The sequence below is a fragment of the Pristis pectinata genome, chromosome 5, assembly GCF_009764475.1.
Source record: "Pristis pectinata isolate sPriPec2 chromosome 5, sPriPec2.1.pri, whole genome shotgun sequence".
Taxonomy (NCBI): Eukaryota; Metazoa; Chordata; class Chondrichthyes; order Rhinopristiformes; family Pristidae; genus Pristis; species Pristis pectinata.
In genome coordinates, this window is record NC_067409.1 from 75,367,914 (window position 1) to 75,388,735 (window position 20,822).

The following is a 20,822-nucleotide window of genomic DNA, read 5'->3' on the forward strand; positions in this document are numbered from 1 at the left end:
AGCTATTGGAGAGGTAGTTGGTTACTCAACATAAATGCAGCAGATGCTGAAGAGTAACTTTACCTGGGATATGCAAGGTGCATACCTAGATGATGACTGAATATGAATTGTGCTACCACAAAATTCAACATTATTCACTTGACTTGGTTTGCATTGCTTCAATTTTGTTCTGCTTGTGATAAATCATCTATACTTCAAGATATCCCACACAAGTCAGGAGATGAGACCATTTCCAGTGGAGAGAAATCTTATTGCCATGATTAACAAAGTCTCTGCAAAGAATGCTTCAATTATTTAAGTGACACCTACTTGTAGAAGCAAGTTCCTTATTGGACACCCAAGGGGAGGTGGTGGGGAGGAGGAAAAGTAACTTGCACAACAAATGGTTAAAGAAAGCTGAGACACTTCAACCAACATTTTGGAAGGTTAAGTGTTTGGTTTAATTATTCACTTTGTTTTCTTGGATGCCAATGTAAGAGAATGGGAGGTAGTCCACAGCAGTTGAAGACTGCTTCTGCAAACAGTCAAAGTCCCACAAACTGGAAAGAAGCTCTAATACAGAAGTCATGTCAGAAATTAAGTGCAAATGACTGCCCTACTATTCTCAACTGGCTTTGGAGGGTATGTGGGATGGATTTTAGTTAAAGCAGATTCAAAAATCCAGGGTTAATGTTTCCCTGGAATCTAGAATATAAAGGGGCAACTTCATTGGAAGTTATGTATAGGAACTGAAGGGGTGGGTAGAACTAGTTCTAGTTGGGCACTCTAGAACTAGGGGGGGGGGGGGAAATCAAATGTTGGAGGCAGACCTTTCAGTGCTGAAGTTGGAAATGACCTCCAGTGAGGGTAGTGGAATTTTGGAACTTCTCTACAAATCATGATGCTACAGTTACTTTGTAACTCCCAAGACCAATAGATCTTGGATTTAAGGTGGGGTGGGGAAGACCCAGATGTACAAAATTGGGTCATATCAGCTGTCTCATTGGAAAGGGTTTAAGATCAATTGGTATATACATTCCTATGTCCTTGAGTTGCTTGGCACATTACTATATTTTAACTAGTACGCTAATCTTTCAACAAATTAATCAGCTAGCAACTTCACCTTCATGTTATAAATGAAACCAAGTAAAACCAGAACAGTTCATTGCAAAACTTTATTCTCCAAGTACTGATGTACAAGGCTGTATGTAAATTGGGAAATAAAAATGGTTGGTTATATAAAAACATTATTTACAACTTGCAGCTTTAGATAATTATAAGTAACCAAATCGAGTCCTAGAATCCAATGCACCCAAAATTACCTGGGAGCAGCACAATTGTCACACAGCCATGTGCTTGAGCCAATACAGTTATGTAAAAAGTGATATACATTTCATAATTTACCTGAACAAATGAAAAAGCAAGCTTGTTATTTGGGTAAATGTTCAAAAAATGGCTGCAAGACATCAACTATTTAAATTAAGGTTGCTTGGGAAAAGCCATTTTCTCTGCACCAGTCTACAACTGCTGCTTGCAGCCTTGCACATGTTGGGTATTTTGATACTGGAACAATGACACCAATTGCATTAAGACTAATGCTTCCATTCTTAATCTCATTAAGCTTGGATCTTCTACATAATACTGTAGAGATGGTCCCTTTCATGGACACCCACAGGTAAACAGTACAGAATAAATGTTCTAAACATTAAGTACAAAAATGATTTTCTTGGAACCTAGACTTCAGTCAAACTGTGGGCTTTTGGAGTTGGCATATTGAGTTCCAAATATACTGGCTGAATTACTTGCTTTCCTAGATATCTTATTCCTGCAGTTTAATACAAAATGCCTTTTTTAAAATCTATAATAAGCTGCAAGTATTTATAACACAGTAAGAAGGAAAGTGCATTTTTAGCCAACAGTTTAAAATTCAGAAGGGCTAAATCTGAATCTTAATTCTACAGTTGGGATTAGACTAAATGGGTAAATGGGAATACTTAAACAGGATCAGATGTGCAGCTGCATTCAGTTTGTAGCATTGCAGGGTTAGGGAGATGCTTGGACTGCCAGAGAACAGACCAAGAAGTCTAATTAAAGAAACTTTCACTTCCCTTGCAGCATACCTCAAACTAAGCTAATGTTGCAGTTTCATCTTGCTATCTATTCCATCACCCACTCTTCCTTTGTGGGTAGCTGCAGTTTTCAGAGGCAGGAACCCAAGATGAAGCCAGTTATGGCTTCACTGATCTACTAATTGAATGGAATGCAAGGAAAGAATTCCTGTAAATCAGACTTTCAAAATGAGCAGTGTCACTTTGATTACATGTCACTTTGTTGCAGGAACACTGGGAGAATCTACAGGAAGGAGATCGGCACCATTCCTTCCATAGTGTTAACAGCACAAAATCACAGCTTGGGACATTCTCAATCATAAGGGACACTCCAATTTGTGCCTTTTTAAAAGAAAACTCATTTTTATAGCTGGCTTCATAATTATTGAAGAATTACAGCTTCTGCCTCTGAGGGGAATATTTTTGCCTAACTGATTTGTGCCAGTTACGCTAGAAAGCTTCACTGCAGAGGTTACCTGACTCTTTCTGGAGCTTGAAAGCAACTTGTTTTATAATACTTGAGCCCTGCATTTTACAGTTGTAAAGAGTACAGTTGATTCAAATGCCCCAATGTCAGAACCCAATTCTTGATGCAGATATTGGAAAGGATATTCCAGCTGTTTAGTCCACAGAAGAACAAAACAGTTGGATTTGCTTTTCCAATCTTTATACCCAAGATGAGTGCTTTTCACCATGTACATTAACGACAGACAGGACGCTTGCTCTATATGCTGTTGGATGTCTAACTAGAGGAATGGTCCAATGGTGTGCCTGGAATCAGAGGTCATCCTTGTCTGACCCACTTGTCAAGAAACATTTTCCTAGAATTTTTTGACAAATGTTGCTCCCAATTTCCATGGAAACCAGTGCCTAAACACTGGATTCTGGATAGTGCTGGAAAACATGAGTGGGGATTCTAATGTGCAATTAACTCTTGCTATTGTGACAAAGCCCACCTTAGGATGATTGCACTGAAATTGGTGCAAGTACAGTTCCTGGCACAAATGGGTAGTTAAGGCACAGGAGCTCAACTGGCAATTCCCACCCCCTCCTCCTACAGGTTCTGCTTGGCTGATACTGATGGGGTAGCTAATGTGAAGGTTGATGGGCACAATGAGATAGAGGGAGCATTCATAGGTCAAGACTGGGAGAAACTCCAAGAATGGAGGTGTCCACTTGGTTTGGAACTTGAGGCCTATCCTGTCAAGCTCAATGGGGACAGACAACTCATTGTAGCACACCTCACGGTGAGATTAAGTCAAAGGCCAGTTTGAGCTAGTGCTGATTAATGCCTGCCCATCTCTTGGAGAGGGAATGCTTTTGAGCTCAAGCTTTGAGAAAACAGGATGGAGAGTGGGTCTCTTGCTGAAATGGAAGAGGGAGGTCCTCTTCCAATAGGGTTGCAGGAAGCTGTCTAGTTTTCCCATGGAAGCCCAGTGGGAGGTCACTATCGAGAGCAATATTGGGAGTGAAGCATACAGAACTGGATATGTTGGAAACAATTTATTCTTTTCACACATGCTCAACAAGCACAAGTCCCAGCTCTCTACCCCACCACTACCTTATGGACTTCATAACATTCCTACCACCCAACTAACTGGACAATTAGGACGTGTACCTAACATGCATCCACAATCGTGACCATTCCCCCACACGTGCTGCTAGCTACTCAACCAGGTTCTGGTCTGCACAGTGGAACCAATGCTTCAGAACAATGAACATCTGCTCAACCAGCATTTCTGACATGTCCATTCTTCCAACAGTTTTCCTCCTCACACATCTCATGATGAATGGAAGGAAGCCAAACCTAGAGTTACAGGGCTTTGTGGGCACACTGCAGCTTGGGCACAGTCAATAACTCTTTAAATCTTGGAGATGCTCCACTACCAGGTGGTCTCTTACACAAGTTAGTGAATTAGGCTTGTTTTGTGCAGAGCACCTCCATAACTTCCCACACAAGTGTGCTACAGATTGAAAAATACAACTATTTTCAATGTTAGCTTTATTGCGCCAGGAGGCTGAAATTCAGCACAGCTGTAGTTGAGTAGTACCAGTGTGGCAGCACTAGTCCTGCTGAGTACCATAGAACCATACAGCACAAAACAGGCCCTTCGGCCCACCATGTTGTGCTGTCCATCAGACCACCCTCACACTACCTGACCCCTTCCTCCCACATATCCCTCTATCTCTCATTCCTCCATATGCCTATCCAACAAGCTCTTGAATCTGTTCAATGTATCTGCCTCCACCACCACCCCAGGCAGTGCATTTCATGCACCAACCACTCTTTGGGTGAAAAACCTCCCTCTGACATCTCCCCTGAACCTCCCACCCATAACCTTAAAGCCATGACCTCTCGTCTTGAGCATTGGTGCCCTGGGAAGGAGGTGCTGACTGTCTGCTATGTCTATTCCTCTCAATATTTTATAAACCTCTATCATGTCTCCTCTCATCCTCCTCCTTTCCAGTGAATAAAGCCCTAGCACCTTAAGCCTCTCCTCATATTCAATACTCTCCAATCCAGGCAGCATCCTGGTAAATCTCCTCTGCACCCTCTTCAATGCCTCCACATCCTTCCTATAATGAGGCGACCAGAACTGAACACAGTACTCTAAGTGTGGCCTAACTAGAGTTTTGTAAAGCTGCATCATCACCTCGCGGCTCTTAAACTCAATCCCGCGATTTATGAAAGCCAACATCCCATTGGCCGCCTTAACTGCTCTTTCCACCTGTGAGGCAACTTTCAATGAACTGTGAATATGAACCCCCAGATCCCTCTGCTCCTCCACACTGCCAAGTACCTTGCCATTAACCTTGTACTCTGCCCTGGAGTTTGTCCTTCCAAAGTGTACCACCTCACACTTCTCCGGATTGAACTCCATCTGCCACTTGTCAGCCCAGCTCTGCATCCTATCAATATCCCTCTGTAAGCTCCGACAGCCCTCCACACTATCCACAACACCGCCTATCTTAGTGTCATCTGCAAACTTACTAACCCAGCCCTCCACCCCCTCATCTAAGTCATCTATAAATATCACAAAGTAGAGGTCCCAGAACCGATCCCTGCAGGACACCACTAGTCACTGCCTTCCAATCAGAGGGCACTCCTTCCACCACAACCCTCTGCTTTCTACATGCAAGCTAATTCCTAATCCACACAGCCAAGCTTCCTTGGATCCCTTAGCCTCTGACCTTCTGAAGAAGCCTACCATGAGGAACCTTATCAAACGCCTTACATCCACTGCACTGCCCTCATCAATCTTCCTGGTCACCTCCTCAAAGAACTCTATCAGGCTTGTGAGGCAAGATCTTCCCTTAACAAAGCTATGCTGGTTGTCCCTAATCAGTCCATGATTCTCAAGGTGTTCATAAATCCTATCCCTTAGAATCCTTTTTAACAGCTTACCCACCACAGACGTGAGACTCACCGGTCTATAATTCCCTGGCCTATCCCTATTACCTTTTTTGAACAAGGGGACAACATTCGCAACCCTCCAATCCTCCAGCACCACCCCCATAGACAACGAGGACTCAAAGATCCTTACCAGTGGTTCAGCAATCTCCTCCCTAGCCTCTCGAAGCAGCCTGGGGAAAATCCCGTCAGGCCCTGGAGATTTATCTGTCTTATTATTTAACAACTTCAACACATCCTTTCTTGATATCAACAACCTTGAGAACATTACCCCTACCAGCACTCCCCTCTGCATCATCAAGACCCCTCTCCCTGGTGAATACCGAAGAGAAGTACTCATTGAGAACTTCTCCCACTTCCGCCGCCTCCAGGCCTTTGTCCTTAATCGGACCTACCTTCACCCTAGCCATCCTCCTACCCTTCACGTACTTGGAAAAAGGCCTTGGGATTTTCCTTAACCCTACTAGCCAAAGCCTTTTCATGTCCCCTTCTAGCTCTCCTCAGCCCTTTCTTAAGTTCCTTCCTTGCTACCCTATATTCCTCACGGGCCCTGTCTGAACCTTGCTGCTTATACCTCACATATGTTACCTTCTTCTCCCTAACAAGTCGTTCCACCTCTCTCGTCACCCACAGTTCCTGCACCCTGCCATTCCTTCTCTGCCTCACCGAGACATATTTATCCCTAACATCCTGCATAAGATCCCTGAACATCGACCACATCTCCATGGTACATTTTCCTTCAAAAAGGACATCCCAATTTACACTCCCAAGTTCTCTCCTTATAGCCTCGTAGTTAGCCCTTCCCCAATTGAAAAACCTCTTGTCCTCTCTGCACCTGTCCCTGTCCATGACAATTTTAAAGGTTATGGAGCAATGGTCACTATCCCCCAAATGCTCACCCACCAATAGATCCTTCACCTGTCCTGGTTCATTTCCTAAAACTAGATCTAACATGGCATTCCCTCTAGTTGGCCTGTCAACATACTGCGTCAGGAATCCCTCCTGGACACACTTAACAAATTCCGTCCCATCTAAACGTTTGGCACTAAGCAGGTTCCAGTCTATATTTGGGAAGTTGAAGTCTCCCATTATGACAACCCTGTTATTTCTGCTTCTCTCCAAACACTGCCTACCAATCTGCTCCTCTATATCTCTACTGCTACCGGGGGGCCTATAGAATACTCCTAGTAGAGTAACTGTTCCTTTCTTGTTCCTTAATTCCACCCATACAGACTCTAGAGATGATCCTTCTACAACATCCATCTTTTCCACAGCCGTAACAGTGTCCCTGACCAGTATCGCCACCCCTCCACCTCTTAAAACACCGAAAACCAGGAATATTCAATCTCCACTCCTCTCCTGACGTCAGCCACGTCTCAGTAATAGCCACGACAGGTTAATTATAGCACATGATATCTTGATGACTACCTCTTTGAAGAAGCAGGGTAGACTTAAATATTGCTCTTCTGATCCATTTACACAGGGCTAGTGCAAGATAGACTGGCCAGCACCTCTCTCTCCCTCAAGCCTTTCCTTCCCTTGTGATGTAGGAGAATGGCCAAAGGCCCCAGCTTTCCCCCAAATAATTTTAGCTTCTACCTCCCCCCTCCAGAATTAGCAACAATTCACCACAACCAAACCTTTGAGTCCCTTTAACTATTGCAAGTTGTGGGGGAGAAGGAAGTGATGGAGAGGGACTTTCCACTAATTCCTGTGCAGGGTCACCTTACATCAAATCCAGCACTGTACAAAGACTGGCATCATTTACTGCCTGCTCCACACTTGTGCCAAGTGTGCACCACACCCTGCAACATGATGCCAAATCACTTCTAAAATGAATACTTGCAATTACTGCCTTTCAATTCACAGGCACCCTCCTCTCAGTTCTCTGACCCATTACTGTAGAATACAATCTGTTTTACAAATTTTTTAATGCATTTTAATCCACCCAATTTAAGCCATCACTGGACCCTATTTTTCTTGCTTGAAGAATGTTCTCTGGAATTCTTGCATTGAATTTCCAAAGGTTTGGAATTTAAAAAGCCCTTGGCAAAAGAAAAATGCTATGTATTGACAAGAAAATGAAGTGCAATTGCATGAAATCCAAAAAATGTACATCTCCATACATTGGAAAAACAACTGGCACCCAGAACTTTTTAAACCCATTTATAATGTCTTGCTGCCATCTTGAGCAGAAAATGCAGCCCTTTTAAACTACATACTTATCAGGGGCATTTGTGGTAGAGGGGGTGCAGTGAAGGTTCACCAGGAGTCCTGGGATGGCATGTATATTACAGTGAGGTTAAGCAGAATAGGCCTACACTCAAGCTTAGATGGAGGAGATGAGTACATTGAGACTAACACTTTTTAAAATGGGGTTTGATGGGATGATGGAGAGCTCTTTTCCCCAGGATGTGATGTCTAGAACTAGGGACCAGAATCTAAGGTCAGCCATATGGACTGAAGTGAGAAGAGGTTTCTGCACTCAGGGTAGTGAATATTTGGAATTCTATACCCTAGAGGCTCAAGAGAATCTATTGATTTGAGAGGTGGAGATAAGTGTACAAAAGTAGCACTAAGGTTAATGACATCATTGAATAGGGAGCAGATACAAGGGGCCAAAATGGTCTACTGCTTCCATTTCTTATATTCCTATGGCTGAAGAGTAGACCCATATCTACATTAGAAGCTTAGTGTTTGGAAATGACAAAAGGAGTTAGCAAAAGACATCCATCCCTGATTGTACTGGGGCAGATATTCTCCTCTGATAATAGTGCCAGCACTAGGGCATCTGGATGAGCATTCAGGCAAGTCTGGGTTTCCAGCACTGGTCAGTCTCTCAGCTTTCAGGCTGCACTGAGTAAGCCTGGCACCACATGGTAGTACCCATTTGACACTGGCAGTTGTCTAACAGGAGACCAACAAGTAGCACATTTTTAAATTTTAGTTTTGATAAATTTAATTGATCTGGCATATAGACATGTCTTTAGATTTTCTTTTTTAAAAAAGTTTTACCTTTCTGCCACCTCCCCAAATGTTCCAAGTATTACTGAAATGTTCATGAACATCAAACACTTTCATAAACATTCCACGACTTTCTGACGGTTTAGGATTCTGGGGGAAAGTGGGTGATTCACCACCTGCTAAAGCCATGGTAATGAGAACAGCCTGCTGCCCATTCTGGGACAGCCTTTCTACTGCCATGGGCTATGCCAAATGCTGGACTTGCTGCAGTAGACTGCACCGTGGACAGGCAGGAACCAACAGCCTGACTCAAGGGCAGGTGGCCAGTGATAAAGGCAATTGAAGATCAACCTCAGTGGCTCAAAAGTGGGGAGCTCTACATTGATTGAATAGGCTGAGATTTGGATCTGCCAAATAAAAACTATCTATCTTTCTCAGGACATTTGTATAGAAATGGAGCTTTGTGGCATTAGGATTCAACACATGCATGGACAATTTTATATTTCACCCAACCCTGCAGCCCTCATCCATAACTTGCAGGAAACAAATCAATCATCCAGCATGCACCAACTTTGCAGAACTTTTCATTGTTGGCAGTTCTGCCACTGAATCGCCCCCGATAGCCTGGTTCAAATGTACTCTGCTGGTTTTTAAACCACCAAGGTGGAACTCCCACTAACATTTTAAATGACCATCTGAAGAAATTATAGCTCTGGAATCTTGGTCAGCAACAGCAGGAACTGGCTAACTAACTAACCAACCAGGATGCAGTGAAAACAAACAGCTAATGCTTCAGAATAGTAAGTTCCACAGGTGCAATTCCATAACCTACAGTTACTGTATGATACACATTTCATTACTGTACACTGAGAAATTGTCATTCAACTTAAAGTCTATACTAACTGAGGATTCCCATTGCCCCACTTATTTTCCCAGGAAAATTCTCAGCAACTTCACCCCTGCCACTCACCTACATCAATTCATTGTTGTAAAAATTACCTCAACAACCCACTTATCTTTGGGATGCAGAAAAAAAAGCATCCAAAAGGGCAGCAGGGAGAATATGCAAACTCCACACAGATAGCACCAGAAGTCAGGATTGAACCTGGGTCACTGGAGCTCCGAAGCAGCAGCGCTAACTGCTGATATAGATGAACATTTCATCATTTTATGAAGTGTTGGAGATTTAGGGCATTTCTGAGCTAGTTTGACCTCTGCCTTACATATTCAGAACTGGAGCAAACTGAAGTATTCAATGGGCTTTTAAGTGTTACTGGAAAGACCTGATAATTTAACTTCTATTTTAAACTAAGGCATTTTTTAAAATAAATCTTTTAAACTGTAATATGGTCACTCTCATATAGATGCTTTACTGCAGATTTAATTAAAATTAATAAGCCAAGCACCTTTGCTGGCATAACATTACATTGCCATCTTTTATCAAGAAAGCATTGCCAGAAATCTATAAACAAGGCATTTGATTAGAATTAGTGAGCAACACTGGTTTGTTATGAAGTATAAAAATATAAGTTAAACTTTGAGATCAAATTTTGGATCAATAAGAGGTGAAACATTCACAAGGACATTTACAATTGGGAGTGATGGGAGCATTGAATGACACAGGTACTCAGTTCCAGCATGCCAACACACACACACACACACACACACACACACACACACACACACACACAGAGTTTGAGTGGTCAAGTGTAGTTGGAAATGATTGTCACCCTGTTCAAAGGGGATGGGAATGAGTCTAGCAGATGTACTGTACTTGTCACCCTTTTTTAAATTATTCACTATTCATTCAAAATGGCTAAAAACACCCTTAATCTTAAACAAATGAGTAAGCAGGAAATCATCAAACATTGTTCTAGCTCATGCTTGCTGCAGCAGCAACACTTGCAGTCCCTCAACTATAGCTGTCTAGACATTACAACCAGGAAGATTCACACAGCAACATCCAAAAAACCGGAGGAACTCAGTGAGTCAGGCAGCATCTGTGGAGGGAAATGGACAGTCGACGTTTCAGGTTGAGACTGGACGGGTCTTGACCCCAAAAAATGTTGCCTGTCCACTTCCCTCCACAGATGTTGCCTGACCCGCTGAGTTCCTCCAGCTTTGTGTGTTGGCCCAGTTTCCACCATCTCCAGTTGCTTACGTTGTCAAAATTCACACAGTAAGCATCAATACCAGAATGAGATTTTAATGACGACTGAATTTTGGGTCCAGAACCTAAGGGTGGTCCTTTTAATTAGGAGACTCGAAATCACTATCACATTGCAGAGGTTAAATGCAACCAGCCAGCTGTGGATATTCTCTTCTTACAGAAAGGTAAGAGCAGAACACGTACCAAGAGGGGGAACATGGTAAAGCCTAACAGACTGAGCAAATTATCAGTGCAGCACCATCATGGATGGGCTTGAATATTCTGGCTCAATAACAAAGCTTTTACTCCCTTTCTCTCAAAATATTTCAAACATACATAAAGAAACCAGTTTTGTTTTGAACTTCAAGCGCCTGAAGAAATTATTTGAACAGCTTCAATATGTTCCTTCACCTATAAGTTTCGAATGACATTGAAAAAAAATTAAAACAAACAAGCTTGGTAATCCTACATTCAACTGAAGGAAAAAAAAATTGAGCCCAATGAGCTTTTTGTTCTTGAAGCCGCCATCAGAAACCAAAAACTTCCAGCAAGCATGTCTCTTCACATTGTATAAACAGCATCTAAACTTTCTGAAGGCAGTTTCAATTTTTCTTTAAAGTTCATTTCAGGAACATGCTCTTTAAAAATAGTTTTTATATACTAAAGTGAAGGAAGCCTTAAATCACGATGTCAGCAAGATGTCAAGTTCTAACTCAAGTCTGGGAGTAATCCAAATGTTTCTAAATGCTCAACCTCCAATAGCTCAGAATTTGAGCTCAATGAATTCGCAAACCAGGGATCCACCTTGCACTGAACAAAAGGGAACTTGAATATTATTTCCCTGATAAAACTCAAGGTGAGTGCATGATAAGCATGTTTCAGTGCTTCGAGATGTACTTTGCTCATATACACCTAATAGTTGAGACAGAAGGATATCTTCCACCAGGTAGAACTAGTTTAAATTGTATCCAGACTCAAGATCTGATAACCATGGCATGGTTACTTAGATCTCCCTTGGAAAACAGTGCTCAAATCACTGTACTGTCATCTACAGCAGAAGACTGAAGCTCCACCAGTCACATGTCCAGTCCTTTCCCAATCTCAATAGCAAATATCCCCTTATGATTTTGCATTATGAACTGTAAACAGAATAAATGAACGGAAAAATGAATCAACTCAAAACATCAGCTCTGTTCCTCTCTTCTCACATGCTGTCTAAACCTGCTGAGTAATTCAGGATTTTCTGTTTTTAAATAATGGTTTGCGTTTGTTTTTGGCTATTGCCATGCACTCTAAAAGCTGTATCCATTCATTCCGATTAAAGTGACATGCTCAATAAACGATGGAGAACCCTGGTTGCTTTATCCGTTTACATATACAGCAACTCCTTTCCAAAAACATCTGTAAAGTGCAGTTGAGTAGCAGGTTGCCTTGGGTGCAGCTGAAAGCAGCAATAATGAACAAAACAAAAGGTAGGTTGGTCATTAGAATATAAAAGCAGCTAGGTAATAATGGCAGAATGTTTAAACATGATCACCAGGGGGTGGGGGCTTTCCATCATCAACACACAAATACCAACAGAGTATTTTCAGATGTTGGGAAAGGCTGAATAGGAAATGCATCTAATACTTGAAATCTTGTTAATATACAGTAGTAAACAAACCCCCTCCCCAAAGTCTAATTTTTGCCTGGATACCACAGGCCACAGTTGCAAAATAATGCTTTAAAAACTTCCAAGTTTGGCACATGTAATACTAACACTATCCCTGCAGTTTCCAGTAGAGTGCACTTACAGCTGTGTGCATCAGTCACCACTAATGCTCAATGGGATTGATAACTGTACAGGATGATTTGCTCGTGAGGCTTCACAGACTCATTAGTAATCTTCACACCCTCCTTTACGGAGGAAGCACATATGGTGCTGTAGTGCAGACATTTAAACAGCAGATGGCTTGGTTCTGCTCGCCTTGCGGTCACCTAAGCTTGCATCCTTCACGCCATCTCATGGTTGTATGCCTTGGCATTCAAATCTGTCTCAAACTCTTTCGTCTCCTCACATTAAAAGAGCTCCAACAATACTTGCTTAGTCTTCAGAATTCTGCCCTCATAGGGTGGCTAGAATCCTTGAGAATGAGATGACAACCGTGAGTACTGTTTGTCCAGCACCAAATACCAATGCCTCAAGTGGAGCCATCGTCTTCCCAGCCACCCGGTACACACCAGCCACTGCTGCACCTGCAGAAGGGCAAAGAGAAAGAAAGAATGATTATGCAGCAAAGTATTAAAGCTGTCAAAATACATTAGGTATCCTTGGGTGAAGATGCAGGTTTAACTTGGAGCCAACGCAGGACAAAATTCATTGACCGTGGACTTGAAATGAGAGTTTGGAATGGAGCTGCAACATTTACAACCTGGGGGTGCAAGTCTATAGCTCCTTGAAAGTGATGGCATTATTGCACAGGAAAGTGAAAAAGGCATTTGGTATATTTGCCTTCTTGGACTGAGGCATTGAGTACTAGAGGTTGGGACGTTACATTGCAGTTGTACAAAATGTTGGTTAGACCATACTTGTAATAGTTCTGGTTATCACACTACAGGGAATGGCAAAGGTCAGTACCAGTCATGTTATGTATCCATTCACTCATTGAACTCCTGCAGGCAAAGCCATCACCACAAACAGAAATTCCTTTGCAAGAGTTAATGGAAGATGGAGAATTCCTAGTACCAAACTGAAAAGAACACAATGAAGGCATAATACAAAACAAACTTCTAAATTAAAAAAAGATATCTACCAGATAGTCATATAGGGCCTAAAAGTTACATTTTCAGCTATGAGCAAGAATTGGGATTTTTGTTTTAAAACCAGAAGTATACTTAGCAATACCATTCAATTATCAGTAAAATCTGTATACAAATGATCATGATCACATTGTCCAAAGCAAAAGGGGTAAGATGGGGATGTGTGTGTAGAGATGTACTGTGAAAAGGCACAATTTTTGTTTTGATTCATTAAATAAATCCTACCCAAGTGGGAAACTAAACAACTTAAATGGACAAGGTTAGTTGTGGTAAATTCCCTTCTGAAGTCAAGGACCTTTCTGAAATCAATAAAAACAGAAAGTGCTGGAGACATTCCCCAGGTCAGGCAGTATACGTGCAGAGAGCTATTTTCAGGACAATGACCTTTCCATCCAGGCTGAAACGTTCTCGTTTCTCCCTTCACAGATGCTGCCTGACCTGCCAAATACTTCCAGCATGTTCAGTTTTTATTTTAGATTTCAAGCATCTGCAGGTTTTTGTTTAAAATTTGATTCCTTAACTCATTAGTTACAGCTACAAACAAAAGAAAACCATGCAAAATGAGCTTGGAGCAGTCTCAAACAGACCTCCAGCAAATCCACTGTAAAGCACTAGTCACAAGGTTCAAACAGCAAGTGACCTATTGTTCAGAGACATTCCCCAGGTTGTTCAAGTGGCAGAGTTGTATTCTGACAGCCAGGCATGAGGCAAAAGTGAGTGTTGGGTTGGAAATCTTGGAGGTCATTATTTCAACACAGTCTCATTCTCAAGTAGCATAAAGCCCCAGGATTGACGAAAGTCTGACAAAACACTACAATGAATGCAATGCAGACAAAAAAAAGGGGAATTATAGAGAAGTTGCAAGACACTGCTCATGATTCAACACTGATGCCCACGAGTTATCCACAGAGAGGAAAAAGCATGTGCCACATCTGCATAGTCGGTAAATTCAGAACATTTTAAACTTGGTTACATTTGGAAATTCTAGAGTGACAGCTAAATGGGGAAAGTGAGGGAGAGTTTTGTTTTTGTCATACATGTAATAATACATTGGTGGTGTGAATCAGCAGCTCACATGGAACACTAGTACTTCTGTCCCATTATGGCTTGCTGCACAACTGTGTCACTCTGTGGTACCTTGCCAATTCTCTGCATTTTAAAAAGCTTTTCCAACCTTATCTTAAGCACTACAAGGAGGTATCCAAAAGTTTGGAATACAAGTTTTCATAAGTGGAACATTCAGAAGGCAGTCACACTTAGGCAAGAACCTCAAAGTCAACTATGTTCCACTATTCAATAAGAGCATGCAGGGTCCTTAACCTCTATGCCACATTCCTGCACTAATCCCCTGCCTCAATTCCCTTGATATCTGGACTGAAAGCACACTATAGTTGTAAACGTTCACCAAAACTAAAAGTCATGGAGTATGCTTTTCCAAAACAGAAACAACAACTGCATAAATAGAAATAATAATGAAATAAAGCAAAATGAGGACCTAGGTCTGGAGGAAGTCATTTTTACTCATCTCCAAGTACTTAAACTGGATGAAAGCCAAGATACTTCCATATCTATTTCAAGATATTGCTACTTCCACTCTCCCCTCTTCCATCTGTCCATCATCCACCCCCCACACCCCCCATCCCTTGGATCCTCCCATAGCTTGCCAGTTCTTGCTCTACACCTTCTCCTCACCTCTTTTTACTGGCCATCTCCCCTGTATCTATCAGTCCAAATGAGGGCTCTCGACCAGAAACGCCAACTGTCCATTTCCCTCCACAGATGCTGCCCTACCTGCCGAGTTCCTCCAGAAGTTTTTTTTTGCTATTAATTGCCTTTAATTATTCAGATATTTACCATCCTTGGAAGGGAGCTAATGAATATGAAAAAAAACCCAAAATCATCCTTTAAAAAGGAGGGAGGACGATATATCAACCATGTCATCAGATGCAAACTTGCTAATTGTAGTGTCCTCTTAGCCTAACTGGACTAGTTGAGGCATTCATCACTGGCTCCTTAAGCAGATGCAACCCCAGCTGTTCCATCTACACCCACCAACCTTTATGGCTAGTCAAGCCAAGCCAAGCCAAGCCCTGCAACAAGGAACATAATCGCTGTTTTCGTCCTGAGACCCTGCACAGCCATTTCTCATCCTTTGCAAATTAAAACTCACCTCAACATTGTGCTCCTTCTCAATGTTTACCACTTTTCCTTAATCTCTCATGTACCTATTACAGATATGGTCATCACCTATCACTACTATGCACCCATCTCTCTGCTTGCAAAAGAGAGAGGGAGGGTGGGGAAGGGAAAAACCTTCTCTCCCCCAACTCCACCCCACAGATGGTGACAAGGCAGCATACAGGAGTGAGATGGGTCAGCTGATTGAGTGGTGTCATAACAACAACCTTGTGCTCAACATCAGCAAGACAGAGGAATTGATTGTGGACTTTTTGGAAGGGGAAGTCAGGCAAATCATACACCAGTCCTCATTGAAGGGTCTGCGGTGGAAAGGGTGAGCAGCTTCAAGTTCCTAGGTGTCAACATTGCAGAGGACCTATCCTGGTCCCAGCACATAGATACAATCACAAAGGCAGCATGCCAACATCTCTACTTTGTTAGAAGTTTAAGGAGATTTGGCACATCATCAAGGACTCTGGAACTTCTACAGATGGAAAGCATTCTGATAGTACAGTGGCATGCAAAAGTTTGAGCACCCCGATCAAAATTTCTGTTACTGTCAATGGCTAAGTGAGAAAGAGATGACTGATTTCCAAAAGGCATAAAGTTAAAGATGACACATTTCTTTAATATTTTAAGCAAGATTACTTTTTTATTTCCATCTTTTACAGTTTCAAAATAACAAAAAAAGGGCCCGAAGCAAAAGTTTGGGCACCCTGCATGGTCAGTACTTAGTAACACCCCCTTTGGCAAGTATCACAGCTTGTAAACGCTTTCTGTAGCCAGCTAAGAGTCCTTCAATTCTTGTTTGGGGGGATTTTCACCCATTCTTCCTTGCAAAAGGCTTCTAGTTCTGTGAAATTCTTGGGCAATATTACATGCACTGCTCTCGAGGTCTATTAGGTTGGGGGACTGTGAGGGCCATGGCAAAACCTTCAGCTTGTGCCTCTTGAGGTAGTCCATTGTGGATTTTGAGGTGTTTAGGATTGTTATCCTGTTGTAGAAGCCATCCTCTTTTCATCTTCAGCTTTTTTTTTAAATATATATTTTATATATATATATATATATATATACACACACACACACACACATACATACACACACACACACACACACACACACCGGTGTGATGTTTGCTTCCAAAATTTGCTGGTATTTAATTGAATTCATTCTTCCCGCTACCAGTGAAATGTTCCCTGTGCCACTGGCTGCAACACAAGCCCAAAGCATGATCGATCCACCCCAGTGCTTAACAGTTGGAGAGGTGTTCTTTACATGAAATTCTGCACCCTTTTTTCTCCAAAAATACCTTTGCTCATTGCAGCCAAAAAGTTCTATTTTAACTTCATCAGTCCACAGGACTTGTTTCCAAAATGCATCAGGCTTGTTTAGATGTTCCTTTGCAAATTTCTGATGCTGACTTTTGTGGTGAGGATGCAGGAAAGGCTTTCTTCTGATGACTCTTCCAGGAAGGTGATGATGCAGCTCCGCGAGGTGATGATGCAGCTTTACAAAACTCTAGTTAGGCCACACTTAGAGTACTGTGTTCAGTTCTGGTTGCCTAATTATAGGAAGGATGTGGAGGCGTTGGAGAGGGTGCAGAGGAGATTTACCAGGATGCTGCCTGGATTAGAGAGTATTGAATATGAGGAGAGGCTTTAAGGTGCTAGGGCTTTATTCACTGGAAAGGAGGAGGATGAGAGGAGACATGATAGAGGTATATAAAATACTGAGAGGAATAGATAGAGTAGACAGTCAGCGCCTCCTTCCCAGGGCACCAATGCTCAAGATGAGAGGGCATGGCTTTAAGGTTATGGGTGGGAGGTTCAGGGGAGATGTCAGGGGGAGGTTTTTCACCCAGAGAGTGGTTGGTGCATGGAATGCACTGCCTGGGGTGGTGGTGGAGGCAGATACATTGAACAGGTTCAAGAGCTTGTTGGATAGGCATATGGAGGAGTGTGGGATGGGGGGGATATGCAGGAGGAAGGAGTTAGGTAGTGTAAGGGTGGTTTGATGGACGGCACAACATGGTGGGCTGAAGGGCCTGCTTTGTGCTGTATGGTTCTATGGTAAGGTCATATTTGTGCAGGTGTCGCTGCACAGTAGAACAGTGCACCACCACTCCAGAGTCTGCTAATCTTCCTGAAGGTCTTTTGCAGTCAAATGGGGGTTTTGATTTGCCTTTCTAGCAATCCTACAAGCAGTTCTCTCAGAAAGTTTTCTCAGTCTTCCAGACCTCAACTTGACCTCCACTGTTCCTGTTAACTGCCATTAATTACATTACAAACTGAGGAAAGGGCTACCCGAAAACGCTTTGCTATCTTCTTATAGCCTTCTCCAGCTTTGTGGGCATCATTTAGTTTAATTTTCAGAGTGCTAGGCAGCTGCTTAGAGGAGCCCATGGCTGCTGATTGTTGGGACAAGGTTTGAGGAGTCAGGGTATTTATAAAGCTTTGAAATTTGCATCACCTGGTCTTTCCTAACAATGACTGAACAAGCCATAGCCCTAACAAGCTAATGAAGGTCTGAGACCTTGGTAAAAGTTATGAGAGCTCAAATCTCTTGGGGTGCCCAAACTTTTGCATGGTGCTCCTTTCCTTTTTTTCCCCCCCACTCTACAATTGTACAAAACAAAAATAATACACTAATCTTGCTTAAAATGTTGAAAAGCATGTTTCATCTTTAACTTTATGACTTTTGGAGATCAGTTCATCTTCTACTCACTTAACTATTCACAGTAACAGAAATTTTGACCAGGGTGCCCAAACTTTTGCATGCCACTGAATGCATCAAGGCCTGGTATGGAAATTCTAATGCACAGGAACGCAAGAGCCAATAGAGAGTGTGGACTCTGTCAGTTCCATCACAGGTACAGCTCTCCCCATTGAGGAAATCTGCAAGAGGTGATCCGGGAAGGTGGCATCCATCATCAGGGACCCCCACCATCTGGGCCATGCCCTCTTCTCGATGCTGCCATCATGCAGGAGCCTTAAAACCCCATATCTCAAAAGGTTCAACAACAGGTTCTTCCCCACCACCAAGTTTTTGGACCGACCTGAAAAACCTTAACACTACCTCAGACTATTTTGTGTTTTGGCTCTCTCAATCTTGCTCTAGCAAGTCATTATGTTTACTTTATTGTTAATTTTGCACACATGCATAATGTTAATTTAAGTTTACATTAACTTATGTTTGCCCTCATCTTGTATTGTACAGTGCTGCTGCTGCAAAGATTTATGGCATTTATACTCTGTATGTATGCCTATGACAATAATAAACGAACTTGTCAATCATGGCAGCACTTAAATTCTGGATTTTTCTTGTAATCTCACAAATTCCCTTGGCAGGGATAATTACATTATCATGACATGGCATAAGCCACTTTATTCCAAGTCTTTGAGGATCCAGTCACCAATATTTTTAAAAACTGGTCTTAGAATGAAGTGCATTCACTTCTTAGCTCCCAGTGAAGAAATTCAGCGGAGGGACTTTTATCCTGAGTGCTCAGAATGTGGAACTTGCTAGCAAGTGGAGTAATTGAATCAATTATCACAGATATAGTCAAAGAGAAGTTGACCGATTACAAGGGAAAAAGGAACTGAAAATTGTGCAGATGAGATTAGATGCAAAGAGTATGGAGCAGAGTATGGAGCACAAACAATATGCAAATTTAGGTTATTTCTATGCAGTACATTTTAATGAAATCAGATTTTTATTTCTGGAAAATGCATTATATATTGGAAAACCCTTTAAACTGACTTCCTTGGTTCAAAACTATTGATCCACAAGAGCCATTGTCTGGAGAGCACATTTATTTTGTCCTCAATGGTAGTGTTGAGAAAGTCAACTTTATCACCCATTGAGAGAGTATGCTACCGGCAAAGGTTGAGAGAGATCCTGTATGGTTGATTTGTGATCAGTCCAAGAACCTAGGGATGATCTTGCTTGGCTTAAATCAGCCTCTTTGAACCCAGGCTACACTGTTCGCATTCTAAGCAGTTATTGGAACTATGATCCAAATTACTTTTAACCAGATTATTGCACTACATCCTCAACTCAGGCTGGCAAATCCCTCTTGGATATGATCGCTATTGGATCAAGCATGTTTCTGGGACAATGCAGTGATCCTCCTCATTCGGTTGTTTCTCAGTACAAATGCCCGACTTGATGTACTTTGAAAACTAATTGGATTTGGAGTATTCCATGTCTTAGCATCTTCAAACTTCAATCAAACCAACCTTTACCACAAATTCAGCATGTGTAGTACCTTGTACTTCCACTCTTACAGCTCAGGTAACACTCTGGCAATTCTATGCTTCACTCAAGGTTAAGATGTGTCTACACATTTCAGTATTCCAGATGTGGTCCAACTAGGGTGTTGCATAACTGCAGTATAGTTTCCAGCCTCTTACACGCCTATTCTCTAGCCAAAAAAAAGACAATATTGCACTTGCAATTTTGGTTGTTTTCCCATACCTGTCCAAGATATTTTAATGATCTTATGAATCTCAAGTCCCTTTGGACCTCCAATACCATAGGCTTTCCATCCATTAGAGACACTCTGCTCCATCCCCTTTAGATCCAATATATTTAGTTATAAAGTCAGAATCACACAGCACAGAAACAGGCCTTTTGGCCCGACTTGAACATGCAGACCAAGATGCCCACCCAAGTTAGTCCCAATTCTCCGTGTTTAATCCCTATCCCTCAAAACCTTTCCTATCTATGTAGAAGTTTAAGTGTCTGTTAAATGTTCTTGTTGTCATTGTACCTGCCTCAACCAATTCCTCATGTAGCTCTTTTCCTGCATGTACTAGTGTTGAAAAACAAAAGTTACCCCTCAGGTTCCTATTAAATCTTTCCCCCTCACCTTAAACCTATACCCTCTAGTTCTTGATTTCCCAACCTTAAAGACTGAGTGTGAATGTACAATCTATACCCCTCATGATTTTATACACCTCTATAAAAGGTCACCCCTCAATCCCCTCCACTCCAAGGAAAAAAGTTACTTGCATTAAAATTCTATTTGCTTTAGGAGTTTCCCCATTCACAACTCATTCAATCTGTTTGTAATTTAATGCTGAACAGACTTGATGCCACAAAAATCAAATCCTGATATCTGCCACGAATGGAGTACAGTAGGTGGGCAGGAAATTGGGCAATGCTCAAAACAAATCTCAGACCATGCTGGTGTATAATAGTGCAATTCCTAATTAAACACTGGCTCTGCTAC

At 42.0% G+C, this 20,822-nt stretch overlaps 1 protein-coding gene across 1 annotated transcript in view; it reads right to left on the reverse strand.

The window, feature by feature from the left end:
• Positions 1-1,177: 1,177 nt before the first annotated feature.
• Positions 1,178-20,822, reverse strand: part of tmem170b (transmembrane protein 170B) — a 44,346-nt gene continuing 24,701 nt past the window's right edge. Inside the window, exon 3 of the mRNA XM_052016622.1 lies at positions 1,178-12,847. Coding sequence (XP_051872582.1) covers positions 12,717-12,847 — 131 coding nt within the window. The 3' untranslated portion in view covers positions 1,178-12,716. The remainder of the gene's footprint in view (positions 12,848-20,822) is intronic.